Source organism: Perca flavescens, chromosome 9 (genome assembly GCF_004354835.1).
Source record: "Perca flavescens isolate YP-PL-M2 chromosome 9, PFLA_1.0, whole genome shotgun sequence".
Taxonomy (NCBI): Eukaryota; Metazoa; Chordata; class Actinopteri; order Perciformes; family Percidae; genus Perca; species Perca flavescens.
This window is the reverse complement of record NC_041339.1, coordinates 35,012,935-35,027,103: the sequence shown is the minus strand read 5'-3', so window position 1 is coordinate 35,027,103 and position 14,169 is coordinate 35,012,935. Positions and strand designations below refer to the sequence as shown.

The following is a 14,169-nucleotide window of genomic DNA, read 5'->3' as shown; positions in this document are numbered from 1 at the left end:
AATAGAAAAAGGGGATAGGACCAGAAAAGTTAGTTTTTTTTAAACTTCTTTTTACTCCTTTTTGAACATGGGAATTACTTTTTTGAATAACTTCCAATAATTTTGGAAGATTGGTCTGAGATGTACATGTTCTTATTTATCTGTTACTTTAATTTTTATTCTTTAAATTCTTTGCCCGGACCAGTCAGCCACATGGAAAGCATAATGGAGGATAACTCAAACACTGAGTCCGAGTCAACTGAGCAGTGTGTGCCCCAAAAAAAACGCAGCGTCCGTCGTCTGGAAACATTTTGGCTTCAGAAAAAGACTATTTAGAACGACGTGATTAATTATCGTTCATTTATCGTTATCGAGGTAGACTGTGCAATTAATTGTATTTCTGATTTCCGGGCGTATCATTCAGCCCTGACCGACGGGACTTAACGGTGCGTTCAGTTGTACCTCGTAAGCTCACGATGCACTCAGGTGAAGCTGGAGAAACTCAAGCTGCTGTTGTAAAGAACCGTTCTTGCATCCAGTGGTTCTTCTTTTTTACTTACTTGTGAATTAAGTTATTGTTATTACATTTTAAATAAATCACTTAGCAGTGAACAAGCCTTCCTTTAATGTCTGGATTCGTTTTGGGCCCTTTTTTTTTATCGGTTCAGGCAGTGTTTTACAAGTATCGTGTTAGCACCTGCATCGGAAGAAAAGAAGAAAAAAAAACGATAGCCAACCCTACTGAAGACACACACACAGTAAAAAAAAAAAAAAAAAAACATACCATCCTGCCACAAACTGCTCCCTACAAACTTCACCACTCCTTTCCTCTGCCGCTGTGATGAAACTGATTACACTGACAGAAAACCCTCAAATGCCTCCCTAAACCTCTAAATAACCCTTATAAATGCCATCACCACTCCTGCCCCTAAAATGAGCCTGTGTGAATCTAAATCTCTGTGCTGTTTGAAGAAATATCATTAGTTGCATCTCATAGTAAGAGTTTTTTTTTTTTTCACTTCTGGGCTTATATTTGTTTGGATTCTCTCAGTAGGAGTGTTACAGCTTGTTATGTCTTTGTTACTGTAGATCCAGTGCTGGGGGAGGTGGAAAGTAGACTGATGGATAGATAGATAGAGAGATAGACAAGAGGGGGTTTGCAGCAGAAAGGTGCAAATTGAAGACGTTTTTGGAGAAGGGATGACAGGCAAACTCATCTGGTTTCATGATAATGAACTGAAACTGCAGGAGCAAGTGAGGGCAGACCGGAGGGATGGTAATACAGAGACACACACACACACATACACAAAGGAATGGGAAATGACTTCATTTCTTTGCACACATAGATCGCACTGTTTCTGCATTTGAAACACACAGCCTGCTGTCATAATGAATTCATAAAAGCAGAGAGCGAGAGGTCTGCTCCTGCAGTCTGAGAGCCCCACCGAAATCTGGGTCACACATCACAGTGAAGCAGCTTCACCTCTTTTTCAAAAGCACTTTTCACATTTTTTTTTGTGTGAAGCAGGCTGCCGCCCGTGTGCGCACGAGTGCGTTTGTTCTTTCAAAACGCTCGGCTGAAGTGCATCGCGTCTCGGACCGTGTTTGTCGGCAAGGCGGTGTGGAGAAGAGGGAGGTTTAAAGTCCCGCCTCTGTCGCTCAGGAAGGATATTCCCATCAGGCCTTTAGAGCCTGAGTCAGCGGTAACACAGGCCAGAGGTGCAGTGCTTTGCAGGACCCTGCAGGACACACAGCGCCTGCAGGTACACACACTCATCTCATCAACTTGTCTCATTGACATTTTTTATCAAATCTACATTCGATATGGTGTGTTTACACCTGCTCACATTATCTAGTTTCCTTACATCTTTTCTGTCCAGTAAGATTTTAGAGAATATTTAATTTTTGTGTATCTCTAGTAGGGCTGGGCAATATATCGACATTATATCGATATCGTGATATGAGACTAGATATCTTCTTAGATTTTGGATATCGTAATATCATAATATGGCATAAGTGGAGTCTTTTCCTGGTTTTAAAGACTACGATGCAGTAAAGTGATGTCATTTTCTGAACTTGCGAGACTGTTATAGCTGTTCTATTATTCGCCTTTACCCACTTAGACATTATATCCACATTACTGATGACTATTTATCTAAAATCTCATTGTGTAAATATTTTGTGAAAGCACCAATAGTCAACACTACAATATTGTTGCGGTATCGATATCGAGGTATTTGGTCAAAAATATCGATATATTTGATTTTCTCCATATAGCCCAGCTCTGATCTCTAGTGTTTCAAATATTTTACTCACTGACGATGGGACACATAAGTGTGATCAGGCAGTATTGGGAGTGTTCAGAAGTGCCCCTGTAATGTCTAATACAGCCAGCCATTCCGTTGGAAACCTGTGTTAGCCCATTAAGGCTGGATTATTAACTCGGTCAAGTAGGCCGAAGCTCAAGGGCCCCTAGAGGGTCTCACAGTGCGTCCTGGTTTATAGTGTAATCACAAGGCCCGGCCTTTAAGAGGGTACCTGTGTCAAAATGTACTTTCATCATTTCATTTTTGTGCCTTTATGTTGCATTTTTCTATATGAATGTCTTATTAAATCCAATTAACCACACCGCAAATCTGATCAAAGTAAGAGACCAGATTCCCCCAGCAGGTACATTTGACCATACAGACACAAAAGTGTTTTTTTTGTTGTTAACAGTTGGCTAATCCATTCTTATTTTCAGCTCGATTTTCACTTCCAAATATGAGGTGTGGAAGTTAAAAAAGGAGATTACGTTGCAGTCCCACAAACGAATGGTTTCCCTTGATTTCAGCAACTCATTTGGTGAAAAATATAATATCCCAACCCAAACCATGTGTAGTCAACAATATTGTGCTCACACAGCATTTCACAGCTTCCACTTCACTGATAATTATCAGTCAATAGGGAGCAGGCTTTTAGGGCTGTCCTCAACGAAATACATTTTTTAGTTGACTAATCGATCAGTTGATTAAATCAATAGATGTCACATGTTCAAAAAAAAAATTAAATGGAAAAGCATTACTTTAAAATTAGTCAACCAGAGATGTGATGATGTAAGTCATTTAGCACAAAAAATAATAAAGAATGACTTAATCGACTGAAGAAATATTAGTCGACTTAGACAAAAACAACTGTTTAGTCGACTAATGGACTCGGAGTGGGCAGTCCTACAAATGTCCTCACTTAGATAATGTAACGCATGTTTTAGTAAAAACAGCATCTTACCAGTGTTGTAAAAGTTAAACTCTGCTGATGGAGGCTCTCGCTCACTCTCACACACACACACACACACACACACACACACACACACACACACACACACACACACACACACATGCGCACTCAATCTAGCAATTCTGTAATGACTGCCCTCTTCCTTCACACACACACACACACACACACACACACACACACACACACACACTAACACACAAACGCATGCTTACTGCGTGAACACACACAATAATTGGCTGTTAGTGGCATTAGTGTAGGAAGAGTTATGTCTGCTCATTTGGAAGATTAAAAGCCAACCCAAATGGCTGTCATCCCCCTGACACACACACACACAAACACACACACACACACACAAAACACACACACACACACACACACACACAGACTCGTCTTACCCAGTAATGGAGAGGAGTTGTGTTAATGTGTCAGTGTTGTGCCCAGGTGAATTATAATGCTCTTTGATAGTAAAGTGTGTTATCCTGGGACACAAACACACTCACCCTTGTGCCCCTAACCCCACACACACACACACACACACACACACACACACACACACACACCCCTCTATTAGAGCCTTACTGGTCCCAGTGGGCCTCTGTCTGTGCTGCAGCAGAGCTTTCATTAGGAAGCTGCTCGTGTCCTCAGAGCGCCTCCAGACAATTAGCTCATTCACTTAGAGCGGCTTTATGTGGCTGTTAAAGGCTGTATTTCACTCCAGCACGGCTTTTTTTTTTGGTAATTCTACCATTATGGCTGTTGTCCATCATGTCACTGCCGATGAGGCAGGCCACGGTTTCTGGTCGACCCTGTTCTTACTTTAATTTAAGATATTTCGTCAGTCGGATGTCTTTTTTTAAAGAAGCTGATTCAAACAACAGTTTCAAGTGATCATTTGCAATCCTGACAAATGCAAACAACACCGTTCTCTTCATGTCATATGTTTGGTTTCCCCACATTATCACCAGTTGGTTTACACTGATCCAGATTAACCAGGATATATTAAGCTGTTGCTCCATCCTGTACTCACTCACTGGGTTTAATACTATAATTAATGCAGATCCTTTAAACTATTCAAGCACAAAGTCAGTCTCAAGTCTCTTACCACTGCAGCAGAATGCCACATATTGCAGCTTTTACATCCCTGTCAATTACTTTTGAGTCTCTTTGTATAGTATGTCTGCAACTGATAATTATCTTTGTTGTCTGTTCATTACTTTATTTTTAATTACTTGATACATAATCAGTTGAAGCTTAAAAGGAATTTCAAGCTTGGTTTATAATGAACCAGAGAAAAAGATGATGTAACTGTTGGTATTTCTTTAATTTCATAACTTATTTTTGGAATGATCATTGATTGTTGACGTGTCCTTAGGCAGTATTGTAATTACACGCTTTGATTGAAAAGCTGCATATATGTGTTGGGTTTTGTAAGCGTGATGATGTAGTGACTACATACAGGACACGTTGGTAAGCTACAGTGGCTGCTCGACTAACTGCTTATTTCCTATCTTGTGGCAATGCAGGCAGCAGACAGCTAAAGTGGCCGGCCAGTCTCCAGTTGCGTGTGTAACAAGCATAGTGTGTGTAACAAGCATAGTGTGTGCGTGCTGTGCACGAGCCTAGGAGCATTTTACTAATGCTCTGTTAAAATAACAATGAAATGCTGCATTATTGACTTTAGACCAGGTTTTTGTTGGTCAATGGCGCCATCACTTCCCGCTGCCCCAAGATAGCAATACGCCCAGAATTCACCTGAACACACCTCCCTGTAAGACCAGCACGCCCAGAATGCACCTGAACACACCTCCCTGTAAGACCACACCTCCCTGTAAGACCAGCACACCCAGAATGCACCTGAACACACCTCCCTGTAAGACCACACCTCCCTGTAAGACCAGCACGCCCAGAATGCACCTGAACACACCTCCCTGTAAGACCAGCACACCCAGAATGCACCTGAACACACCTCCCTGTAAGACCACACCTCCCTGTAAGACCAGCACGCCCAGAATGCACCTGAACACACCTCCCTGTAAGACCACACCTCCCTGTAAGACCAGCACGCCCAGAATGCACCTGAACACACCTCCCTGTAAGACCAGCACTCCCATGGGCGCACAGATGGGTGAAGGTGTATTTGCTATTTAAACGACATGGGCGCTGGACAGGAAATTGACAACTGCGTCGGTCTTAAACTAGCAAAGAGCCTCGCGTCGGGCTTTTGCGGGTGCAAGACGGGGCCCGTAGTGTTTTTAGCATTAAGTACTGTCTCACAGCGCTCTTTTGAGGATTAGTTTATATTCGGACAGAGCTGGTTAAATAAAATAAAAATATGTACGGTGCAACACAGCTCATGTGAAAGCTCCCTCTCTATTCCCTCAGAGGTCAGCTCTGTCAGCACGGCCGCCTCCACAAGCAAATCAAACTAATTACAGCAATTTCACTGAAATGATTTTGGTCTAAAACGTCTCTGTTGTAATTGCGTTATGAAAAAAAACACACACACACCAGAGTTTTCCTGTAACTACAGATCAATTTGTTCTTTTCGGACAATTTACACACTTAATGTCAGCGTTTCTGACCTGCATCTTGTGTCATCGTGGAGTCTCTTTGTTGTCAATGTTTCCTCATAAATATTCACAGTGTTGATAATGAATTATGGCTGCCGGCTGCTGCTGCAGCTCTAATTGTCTCCGGTGGAGCTCAGCTCCCCTGCATCCTTCTGTTAATTGCATGTTTTTAGCTTGACTAAAACATGTTATTACGATCGGGCCCCGGGGTGGATCAGCTAAATACACCCCCCCCACTTCTGTTCTCATGATGCCGTCGAGTCCTGAAGGCCCCTTTCTTTATATAAACGCTGCTGAATGCGTTTGACGCTAAACTCGGCGAGTTTCTCTGTGATTATGACGTGCGAGTGTGTGATTATCCCCTACAAACTTGAGTTTAATTTGTAATTAAAACGGAAAAAAATATCTTTAAACTAACTCCCACAATCCTATTTCTAGTTTGATATTTTGAACATATGTGGGTTTTTTTTTCCTTTTTTTTTCTTCTTCTCACTCACTCCATAGACATTCACGCCATAGAGAGTAGTATGAAAGGGGTAGGGAGGTTGGTCGCTTTCTTCTCGCGATAATGCGTTGTGGACATCCACGCGGATAGCTCAAAATGTAAACAGATTACAACTCCACTTGACGTAAAGGTCCCATGGCAGGAGAATTTCACTTTATGAGGTCTTTTAACATTAATATGTGTTCCCCCAGCCTGCCTATGGTCCCTTAGTGGCTAGAAATGGTGATAGGTGTAAACCGAGCCCTGGGTATCCTGCTCTGTCTTTGAGAAAATGAAAGCTCAGATGGACCAATCAGGAATCTTCTCCTTATGAGGTCATAAGGAGCAAGGTTACCTCCACTTTCTCTGCTTTGCCCGCCCAGAGAATTTGGCCCACCCATGAGAGAGAGAGAGAGAGAGAGAGAGAGAGAGAGAGAGAGAGAGAGAGAGAGAGAGAGAGATCATGGCTTTCAAACAAGCAAAGTGGCAGTTGGTCAAGGCTACACCTACACCCCCAGGAAAGCTCATTATGGGACTGGCTCTAGTGGCTGTAATTCTGCACCAAGGCTGAATTTTGGGAAAGAGACTTCAGATACAGTATTAGGGGACCACTAAGGCCTATATAAAAGAGACTTCAGATACAGTATTAGGGGACCACTAAGGCCTATATAAAAGAGACTTCAGATACAGTATTAGGGGACCTCTAAGGTCTATATAAAAGAGACTTCAGATACAGTATTAGGGGACCACTAAGGTCTATATAAAAGAGACTTCAGATACAGTATTAGGGGACCACTAAGGCCTATATAAAAGAGACTTCAGATACAGTATTAGGGGACCACTAAGGTCTATATAAAAGAGACTTCAGATACAGTATTAGGGGACCACTAAGGCCTATATAAAAGAGACTTCAGATACAGTATTAGGGGACCACTAAGGTCTATATAAAAGAGACTTCAGATACAGTATTAGGGGACCACTAAGGTCTATATAAAAGAGACTTCAGATACAGTATTAGGGGACCACTAAGGTCTATATAAAAGAGACTTCAGATACAGTATTAGGGGACCACTAAGGTCTATATAAAAGAGACTTCAGATACAGTATTAGGGGACCACTAAGGTCTGTGTCTCGTCCCGACACATGCTGACAGCCGTGCACACGCGTCTATCCATCCGTTTGGACTCCTGTGTGTGTGTCTCTTGGGTGGCTTCACGTGTCAGGCTGTCAATCACAGACTTGGCACAGCAGTGTGGAGTTACCGTGGATACAGAGTTAATGCATGACCGCCGCCGCTGCCTGGAGCCGCAGTGGCGGTCGCTCACTCTGTGGGTTTACGTGTGGTAACCTGGTTACTGTAACCGTTGCGTTTAAGGGGCGCCATGGTAGCCGAGGGGCTTCGAGTACCGACCAGGGACCTTTTGTTGCGTGTCATGCCCCCATCGCTCTCTCTCGCTCTCCATCCCTCTCTCCATTTCATGTCATCTCTTTACTGTCGACTTTCTAATAAAACTATAAAATGTCCAAAACATAATTAACTCAAAGATAATCTGCATATAATCTTCTTATTTTGGAAGCTTTACTAATCACGTTTAGCTGGAAAAGTGGAGAGATGATGGAGCGACAGTGCAAGGCTTTCCTTTCAGCACTTTTTAAAAGTCTTTTTAAAAATCAAGTCAAATGTTGAGTGCTGGTACCAGACTCATTGAGCCTGATTTTGTGTTGCTTCAGATTTAGTTGGATGGAATTATTTTAAACACAAGAATGCATCACTACATTTATCTTATTATTATCGGGGGTTTTTTGTCACGGCAACACTTTCCCTGTCTGGGGACTTTGTCCTGCACATGCTCTCTCTTAAAAAGCAGATTAGAAACCTGGTGATGCGTTTAAATAAGAAACTCTCCAGGAAATCTACCTGGGAGATCGGCATGATCTAATCTGATATACCTGTTATAGAAACCAGGTTTCTTTTTTACATGTCTAATCATATTTGTGTGTGTGTGTGTGTGTGTGTGTGTGTGTGTGTTAGAAAGAGTCATGAATCCAAGTATTTGTCTTTGCATCAGCAGCCCCCGGCTCTGAAATCCCTCCTTTACATGTTTAGCCTGCCTTTTAGCCTATATCTCTTTACCTCCACTCACCCTCTTCTCTCTCACTCCATCCCTCTAATCACATTACCCTCCCAACCCCTTCTCCCTCTCCCTCTCTCTCTCTCTCTCCCTCCCCCCTCGGCCATAAAGCGTATTATCGATGCCTGTATTCCATCGGGTGGATTGCTTCAGGCTTTGTGTTCTGCTCCTGTTATCCTCGCCGCTACTGAGGATAATTTCATCACAGCTCGCTTTTGTGGCCGTTTGATTTGTTTAATACAAGCAGGCTGTGTGTGTGTGTGTGTGTGTCTGTGTGTGTGTGTCTGTGTGTGTGTGTATGTGTGTGTACAGTATATGCGTGTGTTTTTATTAGCTTATTTTCCCTCTCGGGCTATTTTTGCAGGGTGGCTTTGGGGTGAACATCCTCCCTCAGGCCTCAGATAGTAGCCACTTCAACACACACACACACACACACACACACACACAAACACAGAGTACAATGCAATCGACTGTCAGACGAGGGTTTCAGACAAGCATCATTTCACATTACAGAGCTGTGTGTGTGGGTGGATGATACGAGCATAAAGTACTTCAACGGACCAATGATCCTTTTTTTTCTCTTCCCCCTTTCCACATTATTCATTGGTTTTAGGGAAAAAGCACTGGAAAATATTTGAACTATAGTCTTAAAAGCCATGACATTAAATCAATAATGATAATGTGTTTCCATGTGTCCGTCCTGCTTGTGTTTGGCTCTGCTAAAAGGTTCGGCCCATAAAAGTTGTGCTGTTGTCTTTGAGTGTAATCAGACATGATGGCATTTTTATTTATTTTTTTAAGAGTGGTTGAACAGGTAGACGGTGGTAAAATCTCTCTCAGACATTAAGACCTGCCGCAGTGTGAACGCAGCCTGCAGGAGGGGACTGTAAAAAGGTTTCCTGCTCTTTCTGTGATGCTAAAGCCATTTCCTGGCCCTCTGGGTCTGGAAAACATCTGTTCACAGGCTAATAGAATCACTGGGTCCAGTCTGACTGACAGAGGAACACACACACACACACATACATGTACATGTACACACACACACACACACACACACACACACACACACACACACACACACACACACACACACACACAGACAGAGGCACACACATACGCGCTAATTGGCTATGTTCTGGGGAGGCCAAATTAAAACTAGCTATATTTTGATTGACATTATCATAGCACATACACACACCGACAGACAGATACAGACACACACACACACACACACACACACACACACACACACACACACACACACACACACCCACACACACTGACAGACACACACAGACAGACACTGACAGACACACACAGACACACAAACAGACACACATAGACACACACACACCGACAGACACACACATTCACACACAGACAGACAGACAGACACACACATATACACACACACACACACACACACACTGACAGACACACACAGACGGACACACACATTCACACACACACACACACACAGACAGACAGAGACACACACACACACACACACACACTCTGCAGGCCTCTGCCATGCAGCCACTCACCCACTCAGTGCGCTCCAACCAAACTCCATTATGTCCATTAGCTGATTTGCACAGAGAGATGTGAGGAGATGGAGGGAGACTCTGATGACACAGCCGTCCCACACAGGAACACAGAGTATGTCAGAGATAAAAAAAATATTTAAAATTTAAAAACAGTTGGAAACCGAGCCAAACGGTGCTTCTCTCTCTGCTGAGTGCTCTGCACGTGCTCAGTACGAACGGAAAGATCCTCAAATTAATCAGAGAGCAGAATACTTACAAAAAAAAAAAAAAAAAACTGCAAAATGTTAAATGTAAGACTCGAGAGTGATTCTAAATGAACGAGGCGTGACTTAAGCTGTTAGTTGTTCTTCGTGTGCTGTTGGGAAGCTGCTGCATTCACAAACTAACTTCAGGGAAGTCTTTTTTTTTTTCTTTTCACATCCAGGGAAATTGCACGTGCATCATTTCTGCAGGCTTCAACTCAGTCAGTTTCCGAGCTGCAGCGATCAGCTGATTAGTCAATCCACAGACCAATTAATCAACATCTATTTTGTCATTTTCTTTATTTTTGTCATTTTTCAAATGGTCGTTTCAATCACTTCTGTTTGTCAGCCTGTCAACGTAACAATTTGCCCTCCCCCTTTTTTCACCTTTTTAACATAAACTAAACTAAACAATGAATTGACTGAGAAAATAATGCAACGATGAATTGATCATGATCTTTTAAAAAAAGCATGACTCTAAAAATCGCAGCGTGCGTGCGTGCGTGCGTGCGTGCGTGCGTGCGTGCGTGCGTGCGTGCGTGCGTGCGTGCGTGCGTGCGTGCGTGCGTGCGTGTGAGTCAGTCAGTCAGTCAGTCAGTCAGTCAGTCAGTCAGTCTGTCTGAATGAAGTATTGCTGCACTGTTCACACTGACGGAAGCTGATTGAGGTGTTAACGATGTTTTTCAAAAGGAAAACCAGCTGTTGACCTACTTTGGGAACCTGGCAGCACACAGTTTCAGCATCCATGTACCTCAAACACACACACACACACACACACACACACACACACACACACACACACACACACACACACACTGATTGGTGCTTTAGCCAGATGGTTCTCTCCAGGAAGTCTGTGAAGTCGGTGGTCTGTTTTCTCAAACTGTTTCAAGGAGCCGCCAGGTATTTTGATATGATTGATTAATCGGTTTGAGTAAACATTCCCTGATTCCAGCTTGTTAAATGTGAATATTTTCTAATTTCATCACTCCTCTGTGACAGTAAACTGAATATCTTTGAGCTGGGGACAAAAACAAAGACATTTGAGGACATCATCTTGGGCTTTTTGGGAAACACTGATCCACATTTTTCACCATTTTCTGACCTTTTATAGACCAAACAACGTATCCATTCATCGAGAAAATAATCAGTCGACAATAATCGTTAGTTGCAGCCCTAGTTTCCAGTATGCTTACTAGAACTAGGTGTTAGAATCCCTTGATAATTCAGCCCAAGCGCTGTTGTTGGAGATGTCTTCCTGGTGCCTCCAATACGACACATCATCAGTTGTGCACGAGTTCTTTGTTGCACCTTTTCAGACCAGAAGTCCTAGATTTTAAAACCTCTTTGAGAGAAGAAGACCTTCAGAAGGAAGCATTGTCTGTTAACAAAATCCAGCAGCATGAGCCCATGATGAATAGGACGGCACTCCTCCGCCCCCCTGTGGTCACTTGTGCAGTGCACGTGCAAACATGAAACTCACATTTTCATACGTGTATGGGCGCACCGTCTTATGAAATCTATTTTCAAAGTGAAAACAAGGTCTTTACACTTGTGTTCCTAATTCTGAGGTTTCCTGGCTTCTTGCAGTTTAGTATTTGACTTCCAGATGTGGAGATTCCTGCTCAGCTGGCTCCCATACGAGCTGAGATCTTTGATGAATGTAATCAATGGACTGCATAAGTCAATGAGTAATAGTGTTAAATAATCATTTCAATATTAGATTAGATAGACTTTATTTATCAGTGTTAGAGCAGCAAAATATCAGACACACAGCCCACATACAGAATATACAAGAAATAACAAATAGGATAGAATTCAAAATAAAGATAAAAAAATACAAACGTATGTAGAAGTAGTCAATGAATACTTAAAAAGTATTTATAAAGATGCAAGTAAACCCTATGTTTGTGAAAGTTGCACTTATTGCAGTATTGTGATGTATATGAGTCGTATCTAACGCTCAGCGATGAAGGATTATAAAGTTGTACTGCCTGTGGTAGGAATGATTTCTTCACCAAACTGGTTGTGATTATGATTGAAATATATTGAAAATATTGAAATAAAAGTGACCAAAATGTAGAAAAAAAGAGTTTTAATTGTAAATTTTGACCCAGAAAAACTAAAAGTTGCATGTTCGACAGCAGGACAACCCGTTCCTGGTGGAAGGAGGTGTTGAAGCTGCCTTGTGAACGTGATGTGATGTCACAGTGACACCTGTTGGTCAGACACAGCAACAGCACACACAAGAGCTGCTGTTGGTATTTGCCACCAATTGGACTGCAGAGTTCCCAACTGTAATAATTAAAACCTCTCTTTCTCTCTCTTTCTTCCAGAAGGAGCTGAGCCTTCCCAGAAGAGGCAGTTTGTAAGTACCCATCATCCCCTATGTCTGTCTTCTGTCCAAAACAGAGCCTGTCCTCTCGCCGTTGCTTCTTTTTTGTTAGTTTTTTTCCTCCGAGGAGTCATGAGGAAAAGGTTGGACAAGCTTAGAGGCTGCAATGCAATGAACCAAACAAAGATACATACGCCTTAAGGTGGTATAAAGGCTGGTCTTTTAAATAACCGTGGAAAAGAAGCTCCTGTTCCACCTTAAAACATTCAGTCTTTGTCAGTGTTTCTATGGAAACTTTGAGTTTCTGTTCGATGTGGAGGGATTAGCAAGAGTTAAATTTAACTATATTCGTGGGGTCCAAAAACCGGGAGTCCAGTATACTTGTGGGGTCCTGACAGCTTTGTGAGGCCAAAATGCTGGACCCGCCAAGTTTAAAGGGCTGTTTGAGGGTTAAGACTTGGTTTTAGGATTAGGGATAGAATTAGGTTATGGTTAGGGTTAGGGTAAGGGTTAAGGTTAGGCATTTAGTTGTGATGGTTAAGGTTAGGGTAAGGGTTAAGGTTAGGCATTTGGTTGTGATGGTTAAGGTTAGGATAAGGGTTAAGGTTAGGCATTTAGTTGTGATGGTTAAGGTTAGGGTAAGGGTTAAGGTTAGGCATTTAGTTGTGATGGTTAGGGTAAGGGTTAAGGTTAGACATTTAGTTGTGATGGTTAAAGTTAGGATAAGGGTTAAGGTTAGGCATTTAGTTTTGATGGTTAAGGTGAGGGTAAGGGTTAAGGTTAGACATTTAGTTGTGATGGTTAAGGTTAGGATAAGGGTTAAGGTTAGGCATTTAGTTGTGATTGTTAAGGTGAGGGTAAGGGTTAAGGTTAGACATTTAGTTGTGATGGTTAAGGTTAGGATAAGGGTTAAGGTTAGGCATTTAGGCATTTTAGTTGGATTGTGATGGTTAAGGTTAGGATAAGGGTTAAGGTTAGACATTTAGTTGTGATGGTTAAGGTGAGGGTAAGGGTTAAGGTTAGACATTTAGTTGTGATGGTTAAGGTTAGGATAAGGGTTAAGGTTAGGATAAGGGTTAAGGTTAGGCATTTAGTTGCGATGGTTGAGGTTAGGGCAAGGGGCTAGGGAATGCATTATGTCAATGACGGGTCCCCACAAAGATAGTGCCACAAACCTGTGTGTGTGTTTGTCTACTGTTGTTCACCTTAATATTCACTCACTGGCCCTTAAAATATCACTGGGAAACCATGTTCCATGTTAGTTTGTGTTTATTTTTGCCTCAGCTGTTAATCTTATCAAGTTATACAGAGAGAGCTACCAATAAAGGGTTAAAGGACAAAGTTGAAATGCCACTGAGTCCAGGTGTGTGTGTGTCTGTGTGTGTCTGTGTGCCAGTGCCACAACAGCTGAGCATCCCACTGTGTATAAATGCAGGTTATTTATATCGGTGTGTGTGTGTGTGTCTGCGTTTGTGCCAGGCAGCTGATTTATTGTCCTGCACGAAAAAAGTTCTTCATGTCTGGAATAAGGCTGAGCAATTTTATCGATTCTGCGATATAAATTGATATTTTTTCCCCCAAGAAAGTATTGATTTTTAAGCTGC

General features: G+C 42.3%; 1 protein-coding gene across 2 annotated transcripts in view; it reads left to right on the top strand.

Moving 5' to 3' along the window:
* mast2 (microtubule associated serine/threonine kinase 2) overlaps positions 1-14,169 on the top strand; it is a 252,925-nt gene that overhangs the window by 128,788 nt on the left and 109,968 nt on the right. For both annotated transcript variants that reach the window (XM_028588485.1, XM_028588484.1), the window contains exon 4: positions 12,567-12,598. In XM_028588485.1, the coding sequence (XP_028444286.1) occupies positions 12,567-12,598 (32 nt within the window). The remainder of the gene's footprint in view (positions 1-12,566; positions 12,599-14,169) is intronic.